This window comes from Alternaria atra (assembly GCF_907166805.1).
Source record: "Alternaria atra isolate CS162 genome assembly, contig: 30, whole genome shotgun sequence".
In the NCBI taxonomy this organism is placed as follows: domain Eukaryota; kingdom Fungi; phylum Ascomycota; class Dothideomycetes; order Pleosporales; family Pleosporaceae; genus Alternaria; species Alternaria atra.
The window spans coordinates 63,613-89,595 of record NW_025091329.1 but is presented as its reverse complement, the minus strand read 5'-3'; the positions used below and the strand labels follow the sequence as shown (position 1 = coordinate 89,595).

Genomic DNA, 25,983 nt, shown 5'->3' with positions numbered 1-25,983 from the left:
ACATTAATAGCCGATCGAAACCGCGACAATGACTTTCACGCCGGACGCTGGCGTGATGAGCTCTATGTTCATCACGTTTTCTGTCGCTACAATCCTCCTCGTCTGTCGCCTGGCATCTCGAAAGATCACACATGTGGCCCTGTGGTTAGATGATTATTTTGCTGTGGTTTCTTGGGTGAGTTGCCTTGTGCTGAAAGTGATGATTGGAATTATGCCTTTCTCTTTCTCTCTTCCGCTTATTCAACGCGCTAATCGTCTTATCAACAAGGTCGCGGCTGCTCTCTACTTTGGTTTTGCAATTTACTGTAAGTTCATAATTACTCAAGAACTGAGGAACCTCTCTCAGAGCGCAGCAGAGTATCAACATACTAACCATTTCAATATAGGGACTATCGCAATGGGTTTAGGTCATGTAAAAGAGGATATTCCTCTCCCAGCAGAGGAGGTCGACGAGTATGCTCGGTTTGGGCTTTTCATGGCCGAATTCTTATACGCATGGTCGCTTGGATTTTCCAAGCTGGCTATCCTCTGCTTCTATTGGCGCCTGTTCAGTGTCTCCAACATCCGACCGGGAATCTACATCCTCCAAGCAAGCACCGTAATCTGGCTCACCATCCGGACCTTCATGACCATCTTCCACTGTGTGCCAGTCGAGGCCTACTGGAACTTCAACATTAAAGGCGCTGTGTGCAAAATCGACCCTGGAAAGTTCATGTTTGGCACGACCCTGGTTCATCTACTCCTCGAAATTTCTGTCCTATTGCTGCCTGTGTTTCAGGTCGCAAGTCTCAAGCTTCGCTCGGGTCAAAAGTTTGCTGTCGTCGCCATGTTCATGTTTGGTATCTTGTACGTCTTTTTCAGCCTGCATCTTTCTCCTTTTCTTTCTTGTCACACTGTGTTAGTGGGTGATTGACTGACTCTTTCTTATAGTGTTTGTGCTGCGTCAATTGTCGTACTTATCCAGGCAATCACACTGAATGCCAAGACGACAGAGATGTCGAGGGACGTCAAAGGAGTCATCATCTGGGCAGGCACGGAAGCTTATTTAGCTATCATCTCTTGTGAGTAACTTACGAATCTGTTGTCACCAGCGCTTTTAGTTTTGATGCTAATTTCTTCTTCAAAAGCTTGTCTTCCCATAACAAGACCTATCATCCGCAAGTTCATGTCCGGCTCAATACTTGGCTCCAGATCCAACTCAAGTGCTCCCAACCCTCTCAGCGGTTTAACTAGCAGCAGGGGCATCAAACTTCGCAACAACATTCGAACAAAAGAGTTCGACGATAATAGTTCGGAGCGACAACTGGCTGAGCATGAGGAGGAGTCGTCTGGCGACACGTACTTCGAAACCTATGCGGAGCGCGGTGGATACAATAATACTGTTATTAGTTCAGCTGACAAGGTCCCCAACAGCAACACTGGCAGCTCGGGGACATGTGGCATCCAAGTCAAGAATGAGACTAATGTACGTTATGAATCTATTTGAAATAAGGATGTCGGGCTATTCAGGCTTGTCTCATTAGGTAATCTCTCTATATTACCTTCATCGTACGTAGCTTGTAATGAAATCTAACATCATCCCAACCTATACGTCCAACAATCCTCTAACCTCCCTAACCATCATCCTATCCTCTGCCGCCTTCGCCTTCGCCTCAACCTTCCCCACAGTCCCCGCCGCATCCATAACCCTCCACGTATCCCTCAACTCGCCCTGCAAATCCGCCGCATACACAAGCCACCCCACACAAACAACACTCATCTTCAAATTGTCGCTCCACACCTCTTCCGTACTAATAGTCTCCAGCAGCGAAGCCAGAAGCTCGCCTTGTTCCGCTTCGAGTAGCTCGGTCTCCGTGGACAGCGACGACGACGGATTAGCGCTGTGCTTCTTCATGCGTATTTGATGGTTTGAAGATGTCATGTTCATCGCTAGGCTGAGGGCTGAGGCCTTGAGCGCGGGGTGTTTTTCGTCAAGGAGGGCGGTTGTTAAGAGGGAAATTAGTGTTGACGAGAGGGGCGGGGAGAGAAGATGTGGTATGAATAGCGGGGAGATGAAGAGATTGCAGGCTAGATGTAACGTCGTGAGTCGGAGCGGGTAAGGTGCAGAATCTCCGAGCTTGTCGACATGGTCGAGCAGATGGTGGATGGTAGCAGGCGTGCCCGTCGCTCCTTTGTGTTCCTCCGCGAAGAAGCCTGCCACACGGATGTCGGTCAATGATATCCGAAGTAGGTCCAAAGCGGTGAAGAGAAGCTCTGGTGGGAGTACCGAGGTGCTCTTCCTCAGGAATTGAGCAAACTGCGGGAGATCACCCAATGGTGCCTCTATAGCTCCAGATTGCTCGCGGGTCTTGAGGAAGGATACGATGGACGACACAGCCGAGTCTTTCCCAGTGTCCCCCATCTTTGCGACCAGCTTCTCCAGTGGGGGTATTTTTGTAAACTTGACGGGTCTTTGACTTTGCCGCAACAACATGGGAGTGCTCTTCTCTAGATGTGGATGCGTCGGGAATGCAGCGTTGACTAGCATCTCCACGTTATTCCGCAGCTGCCTCGGATCAGCCCCACTCCACTCGTCTCGCTTCTCGCCTCTGAGATATGTTATGAACGTTGGAGTTGCGCGAACGTGCGGGTAGCGTGTGTTAATCGAGCGATCGGCGTGGCTGAAGTCGATCTTGATGAAGACACATTTTGTACCGGTTTCGGCAGCGAGACCATCGTACGGTTGGTATACCAGCTTACATGGCGCGCATGTAGAGCTTGTAAAGAAGATGATAGCGCAGCGGTCTTTGGCGAGGTCGAGAAGTCGATCTACATCTTTCAGCGCTGTTATATTGTTGACCCTGCCCGTATTCATTTCCAATGCACTCCCTCCTGAGGAGACCCCGTGAGATTTGTTTGCGCTCGAAGGTTTCGAATGGGCTTGTGGTTGTACCGGCTGAGGGGTCGGTGCTTGGGTGATGGGTCGCATAGCAGCGTCGATTTGCGGTCTGAGCATCTGTCCAAACGGTGTGTTGAGGACGGTCTGCGGGAGCGAGGTGATGTGGTCTGGTATTCCCTTGCCAACCAGGAACATGGCGAAGTCGTTGGAGAAGTTATTGCAGTTGTGCGCAAACAGATCGTAGGACTTTATCGGTTGTCAGCATAGCCTGAGCATAAGTGCTACTGGGAAGCTTACCTCAGCTGTGTAAACCTCCTTCAAAGATTCGAGGTACTCCAATATGACCTCCATGGGAAGTGCAGTTTGCCCGAGCGTGATGACTTCCATCGGCCGGCCATGGTGTGTAGTTCCCGCGCGACATGTCTGCACCCCCTGCCCGTAGTAGTATTCTATGCCGTCGAGTACGATGGACGTGTGGTATACAGCATCGATCTGAATACCCAAAAATTGCATCGACATGCTCCGTGCAAGACCCTAGACACAATCAGTTCCGAGTACTTCTACAAAACGCCGCGCAAGCGCGCGCATGGACATCGACTCCGGCCACTTACTTGGGAAAGGTCGTACACGTACAGTTGAACTTCCATCTTGAGGAGCTTTGGTGGATAGCTACGAGAGTAGCAACAGGCTTTGTAGATGTGTGAATGGCGTTGTTTGAGATTTGTAGGTAACTAAGGACATGACGTAGAACATTCGCGAAGGCTGACGAACGCCAAAGCCCGGCGCGACCCGCGACATCGCGCTAGCACCTGACCCCATGGAATCCACACCTCACGCCTTGGCTACCCCACCCCGCTTCATCATCTAGCAATATGGAACCACAATGCATCATCCCCGAGCATATCAACATACCACCGCGCGCTGCCTTTCCCAAAGCCGCTGACAAGCTCGCCCGACTTCCCCCGATCTTGAGACTGCCTCGCGAGCTTCGAGACATCATCTACGACTATTACATCCGCTGCGATGGCGGCTATGTCTTCAACACAGACACTCGAGAGTTCATGCAACCAAATGGGGAGCCCGTCTGCCATGCGATGGCGCTTACCTGTAAACAAGCTGCGTATGAGTTAGAAGGACTAACCTTCCAATCAAACCCGCTTACATTCTCGGCCACACACTCCACGTCTACAAACGAGAAAGCGAGTCTTCACCATCATGTTGTCTCGATGCTCAGATCTTCCAGGCAAGCCTTGCTTGAGCAGATCAGCTCTAAGCTTTTCACGCGAAGCATGGCACAGACGGCTGTCCAAAGGTACCCACAATTCGCCGGGCCGATAAATTTCTGAATGGTTGAAGGAAACGTGAGGGTGATTCAGAGTTACAGGGTGTGTGAGGGAAGTTTTGGCGAAGCCATATCCATCTGGGACGACTTTATATGACACGTTCTAGAGCTAATATCTGAGCATCCCGACCACGTGGAGACTTTCAAGGCTCTACCAAGTGGCGTTGCAGGCGTGGCAGGAGGTCGCGATCCATAGAAACGGACTCAACCTCTGTCTGCAAGCTATCTCTCTGCTGTTGGACTTGGTTATAACGTGACCAGTTGGTGAGTCCGAGCTTTTCGACTAGTTCGAGTTGAGCAGTGGGAAACCTGGCTGCAATCAGATCTGCAAAGTACTGATGCGCGGGAAGATCTTGTAGGACTGTGCCAGTCCTGGTCTCTTCGTCATTGTCGGATTCGCTTTCGGTAGGACATTCGATACTGGCATTGAGCGCTATCAAGCAATCGACCTTGCTCTGTAAGACCTTGCACGCTTCTACTGGCTCATCAATAATTTCATAGCTTTGGTCTAGCTCGTCTGTTTCTTTTACAGCAAACTTGGCTTTCTCGATCGCTGTAGCGATGTTGGAGCTGACCATGAGCTGTCTATGTATCTTTGCCGAGGAGATTTCCATGGAACCTGTGATCTCATAAGCAGACAGCCACATACCACATATCTTGTACTTAAGTTACCTTGGCTTAGAAGCTCACCGATAGAGATGAGCACTAGTAGGATTGTGTCCCGCAATAGAGCGGAGTGTTGGAGCGATCTGTCGAGATCGCCCTGAGAGACACCATGATCGAGTCCCCAGAACAGCAGGGACGTAGCGCCGCGCTCCAAAAGCCCATAGGTTATCGGTTCAACATCGGGTTGTACGATCTCGCGAAGCATGCCTTGTAGATACGCGATTAGTCCATCGAAAAGAGATCCGATGATGCCAGGTGTATTTCCAGTCTCATAAGTCTCATCAGTAATTGCGCGCCATATCTCTACCTTGCGCTGGGGAACATGTTCCTCCACGAACTGCATGCGTTCTGTGTTCATATTGACCTCGAGGTCGTTGAAGAAGCCAATCCAAATCCCGTACACAAGCAACCGAACGCATGTAGGAACAAAGAAGATAACAAGGACGGCGAGCGACGGGGAGAATTCCTATGACAAAGTGTCAACGTTTCTAAGAAGTGCAGCGGAAGCAGGCTGGAAAACAGCGCAGGTGCCTCCTCGTAGCGGCGATGACTGCTCCGCCTGGTCAACTTGGCCCCCAATGATGAGTACCCCGCACAGTCCTAATACTTCCCGACCACCGTATTCTGTACACTCGTTTCTTTGCTTTCTCTCTCGCAATGTCAGGCATTGAGATCGCTGGTCTAGTTTTTGGCATTGTTCCGATTGTCGTTGAAATCCTCAAGTCCTACCGCACGACCAAGGAACGGCTCCACACCTTCAGAAAGTATGGACAGGTAATACACGATGTGCAGTTGCGCTATCGCGTCGCAGCGACGAGTTTCACCAACGAGTGCCAGCTGCTCCTGCGAACTGTCATCGAAGACAAGCATGAGCTTGCTGGCATGATAGACGACCCGCAACACGCCGCCTGGCTGGATCCGACACTCGAGACGCGTTTCCGTACATTTCTTGAGCGAGATTGCACCCTCTTCGAGGAGGTTATCGTCTTGATCAGGGACGTGTTGCGCGATACTCAGGCCGCTCTGGGCGAATGCAACAGGCTGTGCGGTGGTGGTATGCAGACCACAACAGCCCAGCGACTGTACTCGGCGTTCAACACCTCATGGAAGGAAAACCAATACCGTCGATGGCTCGATACACTAGACGTGTGGAACAGTAAGCTGAGCAAATTGCGAAAGCAGCGATGCAAGCTGCATAAGCGGCAAGTGGTGCAGGGTAGCTGCCTTGTGCGGAAGGCTGTGCCGCGAAAGTACGGCGATGTTCGAGCTGCTTCTCAGAGGCTGCACGAGTCTCTGCAAGATTCCTGGTCATGCACAAACATCTCGCATACTGGACACCAGGCGCGGTTGTCCGTGCAAGCGAAAGCCGAGCATGGGAATGTGAGGCTGGACATGGTTATCGCGTGCAGAAAGAAAATGGTGAAGACCGACAAAACGTAAGTCGCCCGTGTTCTGGTGGCTCTCAACTGCGACTGACCAATCAGGACCCAACCTTCTTCGTCAGCTCCGCCAATCTGGTTACATGTTCAAACAATCACTACGCCTTTAACAGTCACAAATTTGTCTGTGCCAGCTACGAACATGACGGACACCTTGCGAAGATCGATGCAAGCAATGCCGCTTGGTGAGTGTCTTTTTCAGAGCAAGGCAACGAAGCGGAAGTCAAAAAGCGTTCGCTTCGATACAAGTGGCTCGGAAAGCAAACGACGTACCCCAGAGCCCACCAATGATGCGCAGATGAGTCAGACACAATCCTTCACTACGTTCGATTTGAAAGCTGCTCAGAGCGTCTGTGACCATCTAAGTCAAGCCTGTGCTTCCACGTCGATTTGTTCAGATCCATGCCTAGGCTATCTTGAGCATTGTGAGTCCGTATTATCATCTCGCCTTATATTTTACGATGCCAGTAGAAATAACATTGTCGAAAAGCATAGATCGAAGGGACAGCGCGAAGCAAGAAAAGTCATGGAACTCCTGCAAAGTCTCCGTACCGTCCATCAGCTCACACTCGCGCATCAATTGGCCGTAGCAGTCCTACAGTTTCATTCAACCGCTTGGATCGCACCAGACTGGAGTCTAGAAGATATCTCGTATTTCCGGGACCCAACAAAGCCTACCGCTGAGGCTATTGAAGATCAACTGCAAAGGCTTCACCTTAGTACTCAGTTCCCCTTGGCTGGGGCGAGCGCAGCTACTCCGACGATACAAGATCAGGAAGACTTGAAATTTGTATACGGAATAAGGAGTTTGCCATTAGCGAAATTGGGCATCGCACTTCTTGAAATAGGCTGTCAAACCAAGATTAGCAGCCTCGCGTCTTCTCCCATGCCTCACGACGTGATTTGCGCGAGAAGGGTGCTTCTCGACCCACCTCCTGCTATCAAGTATCTAGGCGAACGGTATATCAAGATTGCACGGAAATGCATTGAATGCGATTTCTCCTGCGGCGACGACCTAAGTGACGAGAACGTTCAAAGTGCGGTCTACACCGAAGTTGTTTGTGGACTAGAGAGTATGCTTCAAGACTTGAATAAGTTTCTCAATATCAAGTAATGTACTTTACAAGTGAGCCGGTTACTTTTTACGATATTCATTTCCTCCCGCACCGGTTCAACATTCCAAACTAACGATCGCAGCACTACTCCATGGTACCTCCACGCTCACCACACCCTTCCCATCGACCTTCGCACTCTCCCCACACGTCACATTACCCATTCTCACAGGCTTCCCCTCATCCAACTCATAATTGTAACTATATCCATCCCACGTGATACCCGTGATAGCATCACTTCCGTTAGCCAACAACCTCTGCACATTCGCCTCACCCTTGCACTCGCTTGGTAATTGGAACGCGTAGGTTTCCATCGGTCGCGCAAAAGGTGTGGTGTAGTTGTTATCCGCGGTGGTGTTGTATGTGTGCAGGTTGACGAGGAGAAGGCGGGTGAGCTTGTCATCCACGTGAGCGGCATAATGAGCGGAGTATATGGAGGATGATGGGAGGTGCGAGATTTTGAGTTGGGAGGAAGGTGATGGTTTGTGTAGGAAGGATGCGACGGCTAGGTTACCGTAGTAGGGAGGTTTGGTGCCTTTGGTCGTGATGTTTGTTTCGACTGGTTGCCATGATTGGTAACTTTGAATACGTTGTTAGTTCAAGAATGATGCTGCGAGAAGAAGAAATACGTACCGGTAGTTTGTTCCTTGGTGCATGTGAGAGCGGGAGAGGTTTTGAGACGCGAGGTAGACGTTCCAATCTACACCCCATAAGGCAGCACCGAAGCTGTTGCTTAGACCGGGTCGTCCCTGTCGGGCGAGCGAGTTGTGCTCGCCCATGATGAATGGGACGCTCGGATCTAGCGCCTCTCCCAGTTCCTTGATGCCTCTTGACACATCAAGCTGAGCATTCGCCTTATCGATGACACTACTGTGGTTCATCAAGGTGCCTTGCAACGTAATACCAGGGTTGGTAGAAACACCCATGTAGTTGTGAGAAGCGATCAAGCCGATGTTCTTCCTCTCGTCAAGTCCTTGTCTGAAGGCATCAACGGGATCCAAAGTGAAGTAGTCGTTGCGCGCGACGCCTGCGAAACTCGGCGCCATGAACTTGGTTCCCGCGAGCTCTGGGCAAGCTGCCTTTGTGGCCTCTTCAATAGCGGCGGTGCCGTTCAGCCATTCGGAAACATATTCGGCCTCAGTCCAGTTAGCAGGTCGGTAACCAGAAGCATGGAAAAGATCAGGCTCGTTGCCGTATTCCCAAAACAGCAGGTCGCTTCCGATCGCTTTGCAAGCATAAGACACGGATGCCCAAGTCGCGGATCTCGCCACGCTGGAATTGGCACCCATGTTAAAGCCGTGGACAAACTTCGTGCCCTTGGGCATAGTTTTGTAGGATTCGAAATACGATGGGCCAATAGTTATGATCGTAGGGTAGTCGGCCGAGATGTTTGGGCGAATGACACCTACGAGGCCGGTCTTTTGCGATTCATCGAAGATCGCGATATCTCTAGGTTTCGAGTCAGCTATGCGTGTTTTCGGGGGTGAGAGAGGTGCGTTAGTACTGTGTATTGCCACCCACGCGAGCAATTGGCAGGGAGCCTTGCAGTCTGCCAAGATTGCTCATGAGGTTGTATGTGAAGGCATTTGGATGCGATAGATTGCCTACAATCAACGGCTATCAGCAAGGAGTTCGTGATGCCTCAAAATATAGTAGTGGATTTACCAGCAAAATCGGGCCATGATGAGAACTCGAAGGAGAACGACACGAAAGAGTCCAAGGGAATGCCTGCGGTATTGGGTGCTGTCTTAGAAACAGCAATGGGCTTCAAGGTGGAAGAAATATGAGCTGCCTCTGCTTCCAAAGAAGCTACGAGAGCCCCAAAGACAAAGAAGCGGTTTACTGAAGGCAACATCTTGAACAGTCGATGCCGTCATTATCGAGACCATCTGCGCAGAGGTTTATGGGTGTCACCGGCAACGGAACTTCGGCCAAATCGTCATGCGGCAATTGAAATCCATCGGCCCAGTTATGGATCTGGTATTTTCGGCGGAAGATCTCCAATTATGCGGGGGAGAGAGGTTGGGGCACATACGTGAAAGCTGGGGTATGTACCAAGCTCTTTGTCGTCAGTAACGGCCGCCTGCATGTATGTGGAGCTACTTTTCCACCGATTGGCTGGCTCTTAGCCTAGGACCTCGGGACCATTTTCTTCGAAAGGGAAACAGATACCCTCCACTTCCCGAGCAGCAACAACATGTCAATATCTCGATATCCCGTCTTTAACAACCGATTCGCATAGGCCTTGGCTAACACTGGCTTGGTCGCAAATTTTGGAATCAAACAACGCCTCGATTGGTGGATTCACTTTCCACATCGGTGAAGGATTTGACCACTTCTACATCAATAGCTAACAGTCATCCGTAGGTATGCATACATCTGTGAAGATGTACAAAACTAATTGAAACCGACTCTCTCAACTCGGTTAGTATGTCAGGTGTCACTGACGTACAGTGCGGAATCATTCTGGATACCATCATACCACCTCGACAGCCAACTAAAAGCGTCTACCTCAGATTTCTCAAGGCCTCAGCATCACTCTCCCCCCACGGATACACCTCCTCCGCCTTTTTAACCAACTCCCTGCACTTTTCACTCCTAGCCTTGATGCTCACGCAATAAGGCTTCGGATGGCTCACAACACCGGGCTCAAATTCGATCTTAGGTTCCACTGTTTTTCCATTTTTAACCGGTTTCTCGACATTAAAGACAGCCAGTGACTGCGCAATGGTCGTAAAGAGAGCGTTGTCAGCGACATATCGACCAGGGCATACACGACGTCCATAGCCGAATGTCCATGTGCGGGGGTCAGGCTCCGCGGTATGGGTAGGCGTAGTGATGTAGCGTTCTGGGCGGAAAGTCATCGGGTCAGGATAGACGGCTGGGTCGTGTGTAAACCACCTGCGCGTCGTCAGTTACGATCAAATGTGGTGTTCTGGTAGCGGAGGTATACATACCAGTTGTTAGGCAAGATCATTGCTCCTTTGGGTATCCTGTAGCCTTTGATGCTGTCCTCCTGTGTACAGCAGTGAGGCAGCGCCATCGGTGCGACAGGATGCCATCGGTGCGTTTCCTTCATTACAGCCTCGATATACGGTAAGCTCGCCTTGTCGCTAGTGACTGGTAGTCTTTCTCCGCCGATCACACGGTCCAGCTCTTCTTGGGCTTTCTTCTGGACTTCTGGGAACACAGACATGGCCAGAAAGAATGTCATCAGCGAGGAAACGGTGGTATCAGCGCCGCCCAAGTACATGGATGCAGCAGACCATTTGTGGATATGCTCCATGGACGCGTCTGATCCGAGAGACTCGATAGCTTGGGAGAGGAAAGAGGTCTTCGCTTTCTTGCTTTGCATTTGCGATTTGACGAAAGCATAAGGCTCCTCAGCCGTGCGAATCAATTGCTCCGCCATCTGACGAGCTGTGCGCTTGAAACCGGTACCTGGACACCAATCTGGGAGGAATCGGACTTTTCCAAGTCAGCACACCTTATGCAAATCACTAGAAAAGTGAGAAACTTACGAAACGGGAAGACGTCGACAGGCCATTTCCCCGGTACACTTGAGTCTGCGAAGTCGGCCATCGTTTGACCTGCCATATCTACCAGTGGATCCCGTCCTTGAGCGTTCGGCGTATAGCCATACGTGATTCTCAAGATGACAGCACCTGCTTCCTTCCTAATATGCTCGAACAAATCATCAGGAGATTCCAGCACGTTGAGAAGGAAGTGAGCGGCTTCTTCGTTTTGGACGCGATCAAACATCGCAAGTGAAGTGCTGGCACTGGCTACTTTCGCAATATTACGCCGATGATGTTTGAATGTCTGATTAGGTTGATGCATCGCCAGTGTATTTGTCCATCCGATCCTGCATCTACGTTAGCCATCCAGCTACCCTCATGCAAGCATATCGGAAGCGTACATGTCACCGCTGAACACCATGTGTGGTCTGCCCGAATACATCGCCGCCCTGTTGCTCAGCAGCTCTACCGTCGTATCCGCATCGTTTATGATGACAAACGTTTGACCAAGAACCTTGATTGAGCTGATAGGGCCGTAGAGATCCTTGTGCTTGAGCCAATGATGGCACTCTAGGATTCCCGGTTTGGGTAAGTCGTTGATGTTGCCAAGGAGGGGAACGCCTTTGGGTCCTGGGGGGAGTGGAAGGTCATGGCTGCTCTTGCGCAAGAGGAAGCGACCGAGTGTATAGATGATCACAGTGCCGATCGCAAGAAGGAGAGGCGTAGATGCGAGGAACGCCATATCAAGGCTGCTTAACCTGATACCAGGGGCGAAGGACAATATACGAAAGGGAAGAATCTGGTGCTTATAGGAAGAGAGAGGAGAAAAGTCCGCCCTATGAAATATCCAGGTTCATGCTGATTGAACAAGCAGGGCCTAAGTTTTCTCGCACGATGGCAGCATACATGCCCCAAACAGATTAGTGCCTGTGGAGTTGTCGCGGAAATATCTTTCGTTTAAGGCAAGTAGTCTTGCGGGCACTAGTATGCTGCAGTAATGACTGCTGGCAGCCAGTGTAATACAGTCTCATGCCAGACTTGGTAAAGAGGCGGAGCGGCTGCCGCCTAAACGGGAAAGAAGTGTAAGCATGTTATTGCCCAACATGTGACGGCCATATCCGCCGACAAGGTACTGCAGCGACTTAAGGGGCCGAATCATTTCCGTTGATGTGTCATTCTGCGAGCACCGTCTTTGTCGACTATATGAAAGAAGAGGATGGATAGTCGCGGCCATTGCGCGATGTTGGGCATTGTAAGGCGGGACATGGTGGAGTTGATTCGCCCTGCATCACTAGCGGGGAAGGGGCATATTTATTATCCTTGCGCATGCTGTGCAGGGGAGACAGGACGCCTGAAGCAATCACGACCAATGAAGGCAATGCAGTATCTCAGCACTTCCACAAGCAAGCTGTTTCGGATTATTGAGCAATTGTATTTATATAGCGATCGCGAGATAAGTAAGCCGCCGTCGTCATCGTTAACCAATACCATTCGGCAAGAATATGCAATTGACGCGATGAGTTCATCATTGCGGGCGAAGGACTGGCACGATGAGATAGTTATGTGAAGCTATACAATGATGGCGATCGCACGGCATTATGAGAAAAAGGCAGGCAAGTACGGAAAATTGCAATCACAAATGGTTTTCGCGCAAACGAAGGCATGTCTCTTCCATTCCTCACCCTTGAACCATCTAATCGGCTCAACGAATTGAGAAACAGAAGCCTCATCACCTTGAAGGGGGTAGATGAGGTAGTTCAATCTTGCTTCAGTGTCCACACTTGCTCAACGTGAGAATAACGTAACGACAAGCTCTAGCTTATTGAAGAAGCGGAACGACATGACCGAAGTCAAGTCATATCAGTCTTGCTCAAATCCATACATCCTTGTAAAAAGTGTTGCATGATAAGAGAACGGACTGTAAAAAGTCCCTCAACCATGAAAGGTGGAAGTCACCAATACTAACGATGGAACGTTGGAGTCAGTCGTTGGGCCGTAGCACCACAGTACATGTAACCGAATGGCATAATCCTCATTGATTGACTCAATGATCATTTCGGAAAGTGAACGCGCCAACCAATGGTTGCCTCGTGGCAAATCATGCCAGAGGCTATACGGCCTGTCGAAGACCGTCCGAAGGCGGCTTTATATTTGTTGGCTTCTTCCTCCAAGGTCGGGTTGCAAGACTACCGAAAGCTCTTGTGAGAACAAGAGCTCCACCCTCAGCAGACTGAGAGGCACTGACGCATTGCGACACTCTACGTGCTCGCTCAACCGCCCAATGGGGTGGCTCCGCGCATCGGGCAGGAGCTTGACGGCAGTCAGGCTAACGCGTCTTGTGGATCCTTGTGGCTCGTCTTGAACTCCATTGTCCCAGAGGTGGGACAAGGTATGGTGTGATATGGATGGATGAAGGATCGATTTTAGAAAGGTGGGTAAAGCATGGTGGAAGTGGTCGACGACAATTCGCGTTCGACGCGTCGACTAAACAAAGCCATATAAGAAGACGATCAGGCAGAGGACTGCAGAGCTCCAGAGTAATGTAAAAAGGGAGATGTAGAAGTGAGACACGTAAGTCAGTTGTGGTGCCTTTATAGCTTGAACAAGCTGAGGTGGGGAAACAAAGAAAATAAGTGCTCAGAGATGGGGCCCGTGTTTCCCCTTGGCGTAGGCCCGTGCAGTCGCGTCATCGAAGTCGGTACCATAACGAACCATACGGCACGCGCCAGCATCGGGGGAGGCTTCAACCCTACAAAGTACATGCTATGGTGAGTTCTTCGTTAAGAGCTCCTTGTGGGAATAAGAACTAACAAGTGACAGCCACCGAGACGTCGTGGAGGTCCTGCCAAGGCGCCGCCCGTCAAACGGCCTTCGAAGCTCGCGAAAGAGAATGGCATAACCGCGGAGCAAGAGGCTGAGATACGCGAAGCATTTGGTCTCTTTGCTGTGTCGCATCCCGAACATGAAGACTCTAAAGAAGGTGTATTGAAGAAAAGCGATGTGCGCAGGTGTTTGACGTAGGTTGCAAGAATGCGCCAGAGAGTAGCAAGGACATACTAACGACTGCAAAGCTCGCTGAATCTCACGCCTGACAAGTCCGAGATGTCTTCTATCCTGTCCACCATCGACCCCCTCAATACGGGCTATGTCGAGTTTGTGCCCTTCCTTTCATACGCCGCTATCGCCATACACTCAAAGGAGCACGGGTCCGATGAAGACGAAGAAGACGAAGACTACCAGGGAGAGAGCAATGCAGAAGAAGTTAACGCGGCATATCAACTCTTCACCCATGGCGCTTCGGGACCGATAACGCTTGCGCATTTGAGGAGGGTAGCGAAGGAGTTGCGAGAGGACGTGCCAGACGACATCTTGAAGGATATGATCCTTGAGGCGAATGGTGGGGTCAAGGGACAGGGAAAAGATGTCGGAGGGGTCAGTCTTGAAGACTTTGAGAGCGTGATGAAGAGGGCAGGGCTGTCTTTCGGGTGAAAGTCTTCAAGGCAGCATGTGCGACTCGGGGACAACTGCCACAAACGATGGCCGCGAAGCCCTTCTCGATCCCACTGTCGAACGCGTCAACGACGATCCTACTAAACCTTACGCGAAAGCTTTATAGCTTCCCGACTCCACAGTGCTCTACTCTGTCCACTCTGTTCAAACGACATCGACCCAGGAGACGTAGTCAATCCTCTTGTGAGGATCGACATATGGAGAAATATGCAGCGGTGCCATGGTTTGGGTAGCGTCACATATGGAGGAAGGATATCTGCCTGGTTTGGCAAGTCACATGTGTCGCTGGGGAGATTTAAAACAACAATACGTCTGTAGTGTATTTGTAGCATAGCACAACGATACCCACGCCATCTCGAAAGGGATGCGATGCCAAATATAGCCGCTGCAGATAAGGCCGGCGCCATTGGATAGTGGCGCTGCAGGGCTGAAGTTCAAATGCTAGTGCCAAGATTCAGGGACCTCACTCAACAAGCACACGAACACGAATGCAACAGACTTGGGTTACGCCAATCGCATTCGAACATATCACCCTACCGCTCTGAACAGTTACTCCTGTTGTACGTAATCACCAACTGTGTTCACATCGCCGCACTAGTCTAGGCTAACTTTGGAATGCAGCTCAGCTCAATGATCGCGCCCTAAACCGTGGACCCTTTTCTCCCCTCGTGTCCCCTGGTTCCATGTCCAGCGGAGTCGAAGTCCCCGGAAGCCAACGACGTCCCGGCATCTGGTCCTACTTTAGCTTTTCTGGCCCACGCCGCCGCGTCTCCGTCTCTCTACCACGCAACTTCGACCCTAGTCGCGACTCCAGCGACCCCAACGCCAAAGCCGACAGACACTCGCGACATCGGTCGACGTATTCGGACGCATTCATGAACGACCACAAGGGCAGCGCCGTTATGAATCAAGGGCAGCGAATGCGCTACCTCAAGACAGGTGGCGTTATCGCATTCATACTGCTTGTATTATATTTCGTCGCACCACGAGATGGCCTGTCAAGCCCGGCGGGTAGGTTGACGACACGTACTAAAGGAAACGATTACTAACACCGCCATCAGTATCGCATCCATCAGGCGGAAACACAGCAGCTGGCGATGCACAGGCACAATGCACAAAGTCCTACTCCAAGGACAAGCCGCTCATCCAATACGCTCTCATGGTCGATGCCGGCAGTACAGGCTCCCGCATCCACGTTTACAAGTTCAACAACTGCGGCCCAAGCCCTGAACTCGAGAGCGAGAACTTCGAGATGACGCCAAAGAGAGAAGGGGGCTCCGGCCTTTCGGCATATGGCGATAACCCGGAGGCTGCTGCGAAGAGCCTCGACGTCCTAATGGATGTTGCGCTTAAGAACGTGCCCAAGGAATACCAGTCATGCACACCCATTGCTGTAAAGGCAACAGCTGGTCTCCGCAAGCTCGGTGAGGAGAAGAGCAACGCCATCCTTGCTGCAGTGCGCCGCCACCTCGACAACGACTACCCCTTCCCCCTTGTCTCCGAAGAGAAAAACGGTGTAGAGGTCATGCCCGGCGAGATGGAGGGTGTTTACGCATGGATTACCGTCAACTACCTCCTAGGCAAGATTGGCGGCCCAGACAAGAACCCCACCGCCGCTGTCCTCGATCTCGGCGGCGGCTCCACGCAAATCATCTTCGAGCCCACCTTCCCCGATACCCCCCGCGGCGGACTCCCCACCAAGCTTGCAGAGGGGGACCACAAGTACGCACTCAACTTCGGTAACCGCAACTTCAACCTCTACCAGCACTCGTACCTAGGCTATGGTCTCATGGAAGCCCGCAACAACCTCCACAGCACCGTTCTCGCCGGTCTCCACGAGATGAACAAGGACAACAGAGAATACCTGAAGAAGCCCATTGTAAACCCTTGCATCGCACCCGGCATGACCCGCGAAATCGAAGTGCAGCTGCCCAAGGGCCACGCACTCGGTGACTCCATCACCGTAAACATGACCGGACCTTCTACAGCCTCCCCCACCCAATGCCGTGGTTTGGCCGAGAAGACCCTCCACAAAGATGACGAATGCGCCATCGCACCCTGTGCCTTCCGCGGTGTTCATCAACCTCCTTTCGAGCAGACTTTCGCTACCGAAGCCGTGTACCTCCTCTCCTACTTCTACGACCGCACCCAGGATCTCGGTATGCCTGAGTCCTTTACTCTACGTGAGTTGCAGAACCTAGCGGATAAGGTGTGCACCGGTGAGAAGGGTTGGGATTCTTTTAGCGCTGTGCCGAATGCGATTGAGGAGCTCAAGGGCAGGCCGGAGTGGTGTCTTGATCTCAACTTCCAGTATGAGTTGTTGAGGAGTGGGTACGGCATGCCTATCGATCGCGAGGTGAAGATCGCGAAGAAGATCAAGGGTAACGAGTTGGGATGGTGTTTGGGTGCTAGGTTTGTTCCTCCTCCTTCCTTTGATATGAAGTGTAGGCGATACTAACGGCGTTTGACAGTCTTCCGCTACTTGAAGCCAACTCCGGCTGGCAATGCAAGATTAAGCAGGTCCAATAGAGGGGTACAGGGCTTATCTTATGAAGCTCGTTACCGCACCAGAGATACACTATCTGATGTCTTGTTTTCTCCGCAGATGTACGGGATAGTATGCATTGATTGGCGTTCTGTTGGTTTGGGTTGCGATGCCAACCAGTGAAGGCCTTCACGGATTTGTTCACTGGCGGCTCGCAAAGGTGTTGATATAGAACGCAATGCTCGCAAAATCGGGATCTTTATGTGGTACTGACTTGTTGGCATTAGACTAAATAATGCTACCTTTTGTCATTCGTGATAGCCGCTGCGCACCACTTGCCACTGATATACTGCCGCAACATGTTTCCCCAACTGAGAAACGGTGTTGAAGGATCAAAGGTAGAAGTACTATACCTTTGCACGGAGATGGTTATACACGCACCTCCTATTACGTGTAGTATCACAGCTGTAGGTTCTATGCGAGGTTTATTGAGAGGAATATCTCCACGATATCCTGCAATATCAGCGTCGAGATCGTGGAAGACAATCTTATAGTCGGATTAGTTCCACAAAGTCTACCAACCCCACACACTAACTTCCTCGGCCGTCTTCGCAACCCTGGTGGAGCCAACAACAAAGACAACAATGAAGAACTCGTAGGAAACCAGAATAGCTCCCCTATTGCTCTCTGGTTTACCATGGCCCTTATATTCATAGGGCAAAGCATCCGGGGCGCGCATCCGCTCTATGGATATGATGAACCCGAGCCCCCATCCATAGTCACAACGAGCATGGTTGATGCAGATAACATCAAATGGACGATCGTGTACATTGAGAACTTCATTCACGTAGCTGTAGGAGCTCTTGCCCAAGCCACGAGCGAAAGTTGACATGATGGCGACCCTGTAGTCATGACCTCGATTGCCTTGACTCGAAAACTGGATCCTCAAAGAGTAGCACTGCTTGCCATCCCACCAGTTCTCATCGTCATGTTTGGGCTACTATTGATGATCTGGAATCAAAAGCGTCATGTGAAGCTTGGTCTTCCTATCATGCGCAAAGCGTCGCTCAGTGAGATTTTCAAGAGCGCACTTACTGATGATATGTACCGTGCAGCGCGGCCGAAGGCAGAACGACCCCATCAGCCTTCTCAATTGAACAAAATGAAGATCAGATATAAGTAGTTGAGACGCAAAATCGGAGTCTGGTGGAGGGGGGGGGGGAAGAACAATAATGAAGGGGATAGTCTAGTGATGTCGGATCTGTGACGACCGAAGCTGAGCGTTTATGGAACAAGGACAACTCAATCGCTGGAAAGAAGCGTCCACGGGAAGCGAAATGATTCTAGCTGAACAAGAACGTAAGGTGGCCATGATATCCGCTTCCTCAACCCAGTGAAATCATAAAGCAGTGGGAGTGCAGAACTGCTTTCTAACTATGACTATGCTCACAATCGCGGAACTCTCGGATCAAGCTAATTCTGCGCGAGCCCAACCTAAAACAACCCACCGTGGAGGTCGCGTTTGCCGTGAGGAGAATCCTCGACAGTATTCCCACCAGTGAGCAGGCTGGTCGCGTTGCGGATGATGCTTGTCGTGGCCATAATCTTCATCAGGGTGATCTCATCGGTCTTCTTGGTCCAACCCAGCTCGTTTGGAAGACGTTCATTCTCTACTTGATTATTAGCTCCTGGTCCAGCTATTTATTCTACACACTGCTGATAGACTCACCAAAGAAGTACTCAATCAACGTGCGGTTGACGGTACCATCCTCCAGAGAACCAAAGGCGATGATAGGTGCCGAGACCTCACCGAGACTGAATTCTTCAGTCGAAGCAGTGAATGTGTAGTTCGGGTTCGTCGCTCGGCTCTCCAACTGGCGGAAAATCTTGGAGTTGGCCAGCATCTTAGGCGTCACAATCTCCTCTGTCCACCACTTCCTTGACGTGTTGTACACGGTCTCATTGAAGATATGGTTGTTACCAAAGGCGGCGTCGGTACGCGTAAGACTGGCATCGTGCTCAAGGACGTTGTGGACGTTGAGCTGCTCCAGAGTAAAGAAAGTAGCGTTCGGTTCTGGGTTGGCGATGATGGCTTGCTGCCACATGAGTGCACCAAGGGAGGCATTGAAGTTCAAGCCATCCTTCAGACCCTTGACGACGTTCTCCTGGGTGAAGTTGCGGCCATCGCGTGGAAGGAAACCGTGGTTCGCTAGGGTGTTGAGCATTGGGCATGGGCCTCGGACTATGAATGTCAGTATTGGGCCGTGATTTCATACCACAACATCTGCACCTACAGTCATTGGAAGAGGCAGGCATCCAAGCATGGGGGTCTACAGCCGCGGCACCATACTGAGGTTTCGCTGAAGCGAGCGTAGCGGTCGAGGCGACAAGAACAGCAGTGAACTTCATGATGAGGTTTGAGATTTTCGTAAGTATCGCTTGGAAAGTCAAATATGAGGCGATTTGCACTGGATACTGTTGTTGAAATTCCAATGTTAAGAATGGTGCCATGTCTTATATCTTTTCAAGAACCATATGACTTACGGCTCTAAAAGTAACATGGGTATCCACAGTTGTCCTTACGAAATACGCGTAACTGACGTTGTTAGGTTATAGTGCCGGCTCCGCGACCAATGCCAGATGTGTTGTTACAAAACATCGGTATCCTCGGTGATCCATAGCGGGATGGGCTTGCAGCCGTACTTCCGGTGTCGATCTACGGGAATGCTAAGTCTAACGGCCCCAGATTTTTTGTTTCACTGACACGTTCGACCAATGATGTTTTTTCCGATTGAATAGCACAGCGCGAGGCGACGTCAAGCCTGGGGTACAAGTCGTATATCGCAAAGTGTACGGGTCCAGGGTCCGTGCATACGACGCCATACTCGAGCTTCGTTCTCGGTGTCGCACTCGTACTCGCACTATCACTGCTTGCGTTTCGTTTCACCATCGACAACTTTACCCATGACGCTCTCAACAAGCAACGCCTACTACAAGTGTTAACCCAGGGAGCCTAACGATTACGGTCTGCCGATATAGGTCAGGAAGTTGGACGATACCATATTCATGTCATCTCTTTTCTCGAAAGTGGCGACTCGTATAGATGCCATCGCGACTGCTGCTTTACCCGGCTGGCAGCTGCGTCCGTTCTTCTCTTGATGAGCGAGTCCTTTTCGGAAATTTTCTCTTTAGCTATCCCTTTGGGGCACACCACACTCATATCTACCACCGGCTCAATGATTAGACTGATGCTTCGTACTCCAGCGAGCTTCTCACTAGGAAGCGACCGGGACGAGACACTCCCGCGATGCCGCAGACGTCGGCTCCATAAGCATTATGACAGGTGAGTGCCGTGATTCCAGAGCACAGAAGAATGAGTCTGGCATAAAGCCCGTCGTAGAACGACGTGCCGTAATGTGCCGATTATGGCGCTTCCGACGATTTGAAGACCTTTTGTTATAGGCCTCGCATCAAATGATATAGCCTGGCTGACTGGTAAGCCAGGTACAGACGATTTATTCACACCCAAGCACGTTCAAAAATAATGCGTCAGGCTTTTCCAAGGAATCTTTATCCGTGCTTGGGTAGAACGAGATATTCAAATGACGTCGCGCAGGTTCGAGCGAGGTCGGGTCGCCATGCCAGGCTGTTGCGTGGGGTTGCAATTGCGAGAAGTGCAAATGAGGGGCAACATCCACCACTTTCGCTTAGGATCAAGGGGCAGAAGTATGCCAAAACAACAGCATCGCTGTCACGCGCCTACAACACCGGTCGACTCTTCTAAATGCGTCAAGAAGCGGTCAGCATCTCGCCAAAGACTGTCCGATTACCGTTGAACATGTACCTGCGCAAGCCTTCCCTCGGTCAGCTCCGACCCAACAAGACCTCGTTCCCACGTCCCTCGCCAATTGCCTCACATATTCCAAGACTACCCCTCCATCACTCATCAAGCCCATTCGCTGCAGGCTCTCATCCTCCAGCGCAATCCTTCTCTGCCCAAGGCCAAGCCGCGTGCGGCTCTACTCACGCGTTTGCCTCCTTCGCCAGCCAACGAGACATGATTGGCCAGTCGCTAACGCCACTAACTTTGCCTCGCAGCCAATTCTAGTGTGGAAACGAGGGGTTGCAACTACGCTAAGCAGTACTCACCTGTTTATGGCCAACTGAGGCAACGATTTGGTCGGGATAGGCATGGCAAAGGAGTGGGGGTTGATTGTTCTGGAAGGTGATGAAATGGTGCGATTCGTGCATGAAAACCCCTCGTGTTCTTACTACTGTGGTCTGACAGCCCAGCATATCCTATCCTAATCATTGAACGTGGATTTCATTTTCTCAAATTGTGCTATCAGTTCGTCTCGCTCACTACACTACCTTCGTTTTATTGCATCTTTCAATCCAGTCTCTTCCGTCTTCGATTGTCATTACTCGACAAGCACGATCATTATTACTCAACGAACACCATAAATTCTCCACGACTATCACCAAGCAAACAAAATGGCACCAACACCGACCCCTTCCTTCAGTCCTGAAGCCCCACCAGCCATAATCCCCAACGTCAGCTCACGCAGCGACGGCTTCAGTCCTGGCGCCATCATTGGCATCGTGATAGCCATTGTCGGTCTGCTCCTCGCCGTCCCCTTAATCGCCATCCTCCTACGGCGATACGAGAAAACGCGTCTCCGAGAGACACCAAAGAGCCCAGGAAGTAGTAATATCAGTCTTCGTAGCATCCAAGAGGACCATAGCCTGCGGAGTATACTCGTGACCAAGGAGTTGTTGCGGTCGAGTATGAGGATGGAGAGGGTAGATTCGGGGGTCAGGAGACCGGAGGAGGTTCATGGGAATGAAAGAGAGCGCGAGAGAGGCTGGAGTTGTACCGAGGTTAGGGGTGGGTGAAAGAATTGAGAGGGTCAACGAACTTGCTTCGAATGACGACCGAACGCCACACCTAATGCATACATGCAACACTTTGAATGCCATGAGCTTCTTGCAAGCTTTGCATCCTGCCATACACCACCTGCGACAGTAATGCGCATACAATTACCGGGCCGAGGATACAAGAAGGCGTTCGCCAACAATCGGAGTGCGCTGATAGCCAGCGCTGTGCGAACGGCTTTCCCACAGTACATATAGCAAGCACGCGGCTTATGAGAGTTCTAGCAACATAGCGAATACACTATAACCAGTGATCATTATATAGTCGGGAAACCTTTAACTTGATTCTTTCAGAAACACTCTGGCCCATCTTTGAAATAGCATATCTAGTCTGAAGCGTTACGATAACCACTTAGACGTGCTCGAGGCCGGTAGTTCCCAATTCTGGTTAGCTTCATCCGGAACATGGGATGATCTTGTTCTTCGCAAATCGAGCACAGCACATCCGACTATCTGGCCGACCCTACGCCGGCAGAGTGTCAACGCCTGGCACAACACTATCAAGCACTCTAAACTCTAAATCGCCTTATCACTGTTGTACTCTATACGTAAATCCAACATAATGCGGATGAAAGCAATTTCTGCCCAGTGTTCGCTTAACTGATTGCTTCAAAACTCTTCGCCATAATAGCAGGGTCTTGTTTTGACATCGAGATGCCGATATCACTTCTTCTGATCGTAAAGCCTTGATTGTGTTGTATAGCACGCATGTATCTCGCGAGCAGAGTACGTCTCTTCGTAAAATTCTTCAATTGGTTCCGTTGTGTCCGTGCATCACACGTCATCGCTACTCTTCAAATAAAGGATGTGGTGAGTGATAAGATGATGGAGCACATTAAGTCAGATAACTGTACGACCTCCAAGATCTGATTTGTACGTATCGAGTTCAGAAAATATTATGAGGACTAGGGTATGGTAGCATAGATTTGATGATTTTTCCTTCGTATAAGACATGCAAATGTTGCGCGAGTAGTATATACCCATCTAAGTAACATCGAGTTCTACCGACTTGATTCTGCATGGTCATGTTGGAAACAAAGATGGTCAACAACAATCATCGTTGTGTTATTGTCTGAAATCTAGGGTGGCTGCGAGGCGATGTCATAATAGTGGCTACGAAGTCGGACCGTACCGGTACCAGTACCGGTAGATGAAGTGTCCGTGCGCACCATTTCAAATGCTTACGAAGGGCATGAACATGATGGAGAATTACAGGGATATAGTGAACAACAGGCTCCACAACATAAAAAAATCTCAAGCCGTTTGCCCATGCCCTTGCCATAGCATCCTGCTCGACTTACCTAAGTCGAATCAGCATTTCCGTCTAAATTAGCGTGACCACAATGGATGTGAAGGACCTGTTCGATAGCGAATGAACTCTTGGGCTATCTAGACAACCCAGCGCACCAACGCAGAGTTTCTGTGTTATATCACCTAGAAGGCGCATTCTTAATGCATGACGAACGAAGCACCATTGCAGTTCAGAGGAGTCGAGATTCCTAGCGCATCTTGTACGAGTAAATTGTGGGATTGTGAGACCGTAGTGTTCACGATTGGAAATAGGGTCCACCGAATGTGACACGCCATTGCCATGTTAACCTAGAGGCGATATAGGAACGGCGCTCACCGTCATATCGTGCTGGAACCGAAGATCTGATCTAATTCTTGAGATTGCTGTACGTGTCGTTCAAAGCGATAATAGAGTGCAATGATCTGATTTAGTAGTTGCCTAGTACTTCGATAAGAAGACGAAATCGGACCGAGACTTAGATGATTATTGTGGAGTAAATTAGCTTACAAGATGCTTGATAATAGTTGCACCAACAGAACGGTCCACTTTTGTTGCCGTTACTGGGCGAGCTCCTTTACAGCAATGTTTACACGCCATGAGAAAATTTAAACCATTATCTATTATTTATAGGAGGGCATTGTCTCCCAAATAACTAGTCCTCATCTGCTCGTTTCTCCTAATCCGGTATCACGAAGCCATCTTTGTTTTACCTTCTCGTCGAAATATCTACTATGCATATCGCATTTCCTACACTGCTCCTGGTACCTGCAGCATTAGCAGTGTCGGCAGATGCAGATAACGCTTGGAAACACAGCCCACGATACGACTATATAATTGTTGGCGGCGGAACATCCGGTCTTGTGGTTGCCAATCGTCTTTCCGAGGATCACAACGTATCTGTTGCGGTCATCGAGGCTGGAGGTGTTGAGCTTTACAACACCAACATAACGAATACATCTAAATATGGAAAGGCCTTTGGAACTGCCATAGATTGGCAGTACGAGAGCGTTCCTCAAGTCTACGCTGGGAATGCCTCGCAGGTTTTGCGTGCAGGCAAGGCTCTTGGAGGAACAAGCAATATTAATGGTTCGTGAATAGAAGCACGCCTGTAGCCTAATGACGTTTCTAACAGGTTTGCGTTGTAGGAATGACATATCTGCGGGCTGAAGCTGCGCAGATAGACGCATGGCAACATATTGGAAATGCAGGCTGGAACTGGGAGAGCTTAATGCCATACTACAAGAAGAGCGAGTACATTCAGCAACCAAGCGCATCCCAGCTCCAACGCGGTGCCTCATTTGACCCTGAGACTCACGGTACATCTGGCCCATTAGCTGTTGGCTGGACAGACAACATGATGAGCGAGGAAGTCATATCATCCATCAATCAGACTTTCGGAGCGCTGGGTCTTCCTCTCAACGAGGAACCAAATGCAGGATCCATGCGAGGCCTGACAGTCTTTCCAAAGACCGTTCAGCAAGCAGAAAATGTCAGAGAAGATGCTGGTCGGGCCTACTACTGGCCCATATCGAAGCGGCCTAACCTTGACATCTATCTCGAATCTTTCGTAGAGAAGATAATCTGGCATCCGGAATCGGGAAACGGAGACCTAGGACGGACCGCAAGTGGCGTTGTCTTCGTAGGGTTCAACGGTACAAGGAGTACCATCTTTGCCAACCGCGAGATTATTCTTTCGGCAGGTAGTCTCAGATCGCCCCTGCTTCTTGAGCAGTCTGGTGTAGGAAACCCATCGTAAGTATTTCAGTCATCACAAGTGTGCATATATGGAAGCTAACGAGACCTGTAGCATTCTTCGAGAGCACGGCATTGATGTTGTTGTCGATCTACCCTTTGTTGGCGAAAACCTACAAGATCAGACTACCATGGACATGTTCTACACCAACAACAACGGTACAAACTTCACAGGACTTGCTGGCTATGCGGCCTACTTCAACGCAGAGGATGTATTTGGGAAAGACCTCGCTGCTCTCAACGCAAGCGTCACAAACTCGATCAAAAACTATGCCGAGAGAACAGCCAACGCCAGTGGCATCATTGATAGTTCAGTGACCGAAAAACTCTTCCGCGTGCAGTACGACCTCATCTTCAAGAACAAGATTCCTGTTTCTGAGATTATCGTTTCGCCCGCAGCAGCAGGGCCCATAACAATCGAGTACTGGGGCCTTCTTCCCTTCTCGCGCGGTAGTATCCACATCAACTCTACCAATGCTTCTGCGCCGGCCCACATCAATCCCAACTACTTCATGCTGGACTACGACATCCATCAGCAGATTGCGACCGCCAAGATGGCGAGGAAGTTCGCCAACACGGCGCCCTTTTCTGAAGCACTCTCTGGCGAGGTCACTCCTGGAATGAACCTAGTGCCTACCAATGCATCTGACGCCGTCTGGGAGACGTGGTTGAAATCGACATGTAAGTCCGCCGCGACAAAACCAAACATGAGTGAATATCAAGCTAACACGATTTTCAATACTCTAGATCGCTCCAACTTCCATTACATCTCTACAGCCGCCATGATGCCGCGCGAGCTTGGGGGTGTGGTCGATTCTAACCTCACCGTCTACGGCACTAGCAACGTCCGCGTCGTCGATGCCTCTGTCATCCCGTTCCAAGTCTGCGGCCATCTGACTTCGACGCTGTACGCTGTTGCCGAGAAAGCAGCTGACATGATCAAGGCTCGGTATGAGTAAATGCTAGTCGCATACGACTGATAGAACCATTGCGAGGATTGGATGAAGATATTTCCAAGTATAGAGCTATTGCATATTAATTAGACAATATACTAC

General features: G+C 50.4%; 9 protein-coding genes across 10 annotated transcripts; 4 read left to right on the top strand and 5 right to left on the bottom strand.

The window, feature by feature from the left end:
• Positions 1–397: 397 nt before the first annotated feature.
• Positions 398–1,486, top strand: ALTATR162_LOCUS9420 (uncharacterized protein; the record flags this gene model as incomplete). The annotated part of the gene is made up of 3 exons (XM_043317054.1): positions 398–846; positions 931–1,061; positions 1,128–1,486. 3 exons carry the CDS (start codon positions 398–400, stop codon positions 1,484–1,486), a joined length of 939 nt encoding a protein of 312 aa, XP_043172989.1.
• A 99-nt stretch (positions 1,487–1,585) lies between these two features.
• ALTATR162_LOCUS9419 (uncharacterized protein) lies at positions 1,586–3,525 on the bottom strand (the record flags this gene model as incomplete). The annotated part of the gene is made up of 3 exons (XM_043317053.1): positions 1,586–3,124; positions 3,176–3,412; positions 3,490–3,525. The coding sequence occupies 3 exons, from the start codon at positions 3,523–3,525 to the stop codon at positions 1,586–1,588; spliced, it is 1,812 nt and encodes a 603-aa protein (XP_043172988.1).
• Positions 3,526–4,363: 838 nt separating this feature from the next.
• On the bottom strand, positions 4,364–5,244 carry ALTATR162_LOCUS9418 (uncharacterized protein; the record flags this gene model as incomplete). The annotated part of the gene is made up of 2 exons (XM_043317052.1): positions 4,364–4,839; positions 4,893–5,244. 2 exons carry the CDS (start codon positions 5,242–5,244, stop codon positions 4,364–4,366), a joined length of 828 nt encoding a protein of 275 aa, XP_043172987.1.
• A 299-nt stretch (positions 5,245–5,543) lies between these two features.
• Positions 5,544–7,439, top strand: ALTATR162_LOCUS9417 (uncharacterized protein; the record flags this gene model as incomplete). 2 transcript variants are annotated; one of them, XM_043317050.1, is made up of 4 exons in its annotated part: positions 5,544–6,322; positions 6,371–6,674; positions 6,736–6,750; positions 6,816–7,439. In XM_043317050.1, 4 exons carry the CDS (start codon positions 5,544–5,546, stop codon positions 7,437–7,439), a joined length of 1,722 nt encoding a protein of 573 aa, XP_043172985.1. The 2 variants fall into 2 exon arrangements, with proteins under 2 accessions (XP_043172985.1, XP_043172986.1); XM_043317051.1 differs by having other exon boundaries at positions 6,371–6,754; positions 6,816–6,915.
• A 57-nt stretch (positions 7,440–7,496) lies between these two features.
• Positions 7,497–9,003, bottom strand: ALTATR162_LOCUS9416 (uncharacterized protein; the record flags this gene model as incomplete). The annotated part of the gene is made up of 3 exons (XM_043317049.1): positions 7,497–8,016; positions 8,071–8,886; positions 8,942–9,003. The coding sequence occupies 3 exons, from the start codon at positions 9,001–9,003 to the stop codon at positions 7,497–7,499; spliced, it is 1,398 nt and encodes a 465-aa protein (XP_043172984.1).
• A 941-nt stretch (positions 9,004–9,944) lies between these two features.
• On the bottom strand, positions 9,945–11,697 carry ALTATR162_LOCUS9415 (uncharacterized protein; the record flags this gene model as incomplete). The annotated part of the gene is made up of 4 exons (XM_043317048.1): positions 9,945–10,338; positions 10,395–10,905; positions 10,959–11,302; positions 11,357–11,697. The coding sequence occupies 4 exons, from the start codon at positions 11,695–11,697 to the stop codon at positions 9,945–9,947; spliced, it is 1,590 nt and encodes a 529-aa protein (XP_043172983.1).
• Positions 11,698–13,720: 2,023 nt separating this feature from the next.
• On the top strand, positions 13,721–16,994 carry ALTATR162_LOCUS9414 (uncharacterized protein; the record flags this gene model as incomplete). The annotated part of the gene is made up of 7 exons (XM_043317047.1): positions 13,721–13,723; positions 13,776–13,972; positions 14,027–14,387; positions 14,911–15,025; positions 15,087–15,476; positions 15,527–16,877; positions 16,937–16,994. The coding sequence occupies 7 exons, from the start codon at positions 13,721–13,723 to the stop codon at positions 16,992–16,994; spliced, it is 2,475 nt and encodes an 824-aa protein (XP_043172982.1).
• Positions 16,995–18,444: 1,450 nt separating this feature from the next.
• ALTATR162_LOCUS9413 (uncharacterized protein) lies at positions 18,445–19,359 on the bottom strand (the record flags this gene model as incomplete). Its single annotated transcript, XM_043317046.1, has 3 exons — positions 18,445–18,620; positions 18,680–19,192; positions 19,245–19,359. The coding sequence occupies 3 exons, from the start codon at positions 19,357–19,359 to the stop codon at positions 18,445–18,447; spliced, it is 804 nt and encodes a 267-aa protein (XP_043172981.1).
• Positions 19,360–21,444: 2,085 nt separating this feature from the next.
• On the top strand, positions 21,445–25,883 carry ALTATR162_LOCUS9412 (uncharacterized protein; the record flags this gene model as incomplete). The annotated part of the gene is made up of 4 exons (XM_043317045.1): positions 21,445–21,655; positions 24,358–24,928; positions 24,984–25,609; positions 25,873–25,883. The coding sequence occupies 4 exons, from the start codon at positions 21,445–21,447 to the stop codon at positions 25,881–25,883; spliced, it is 1,419 nt and encodes a 472-aa protein (XP_043172980.1).
• Between the last annotated feature and the right edge of the window lie 100 nt (positions 25,884–25,983).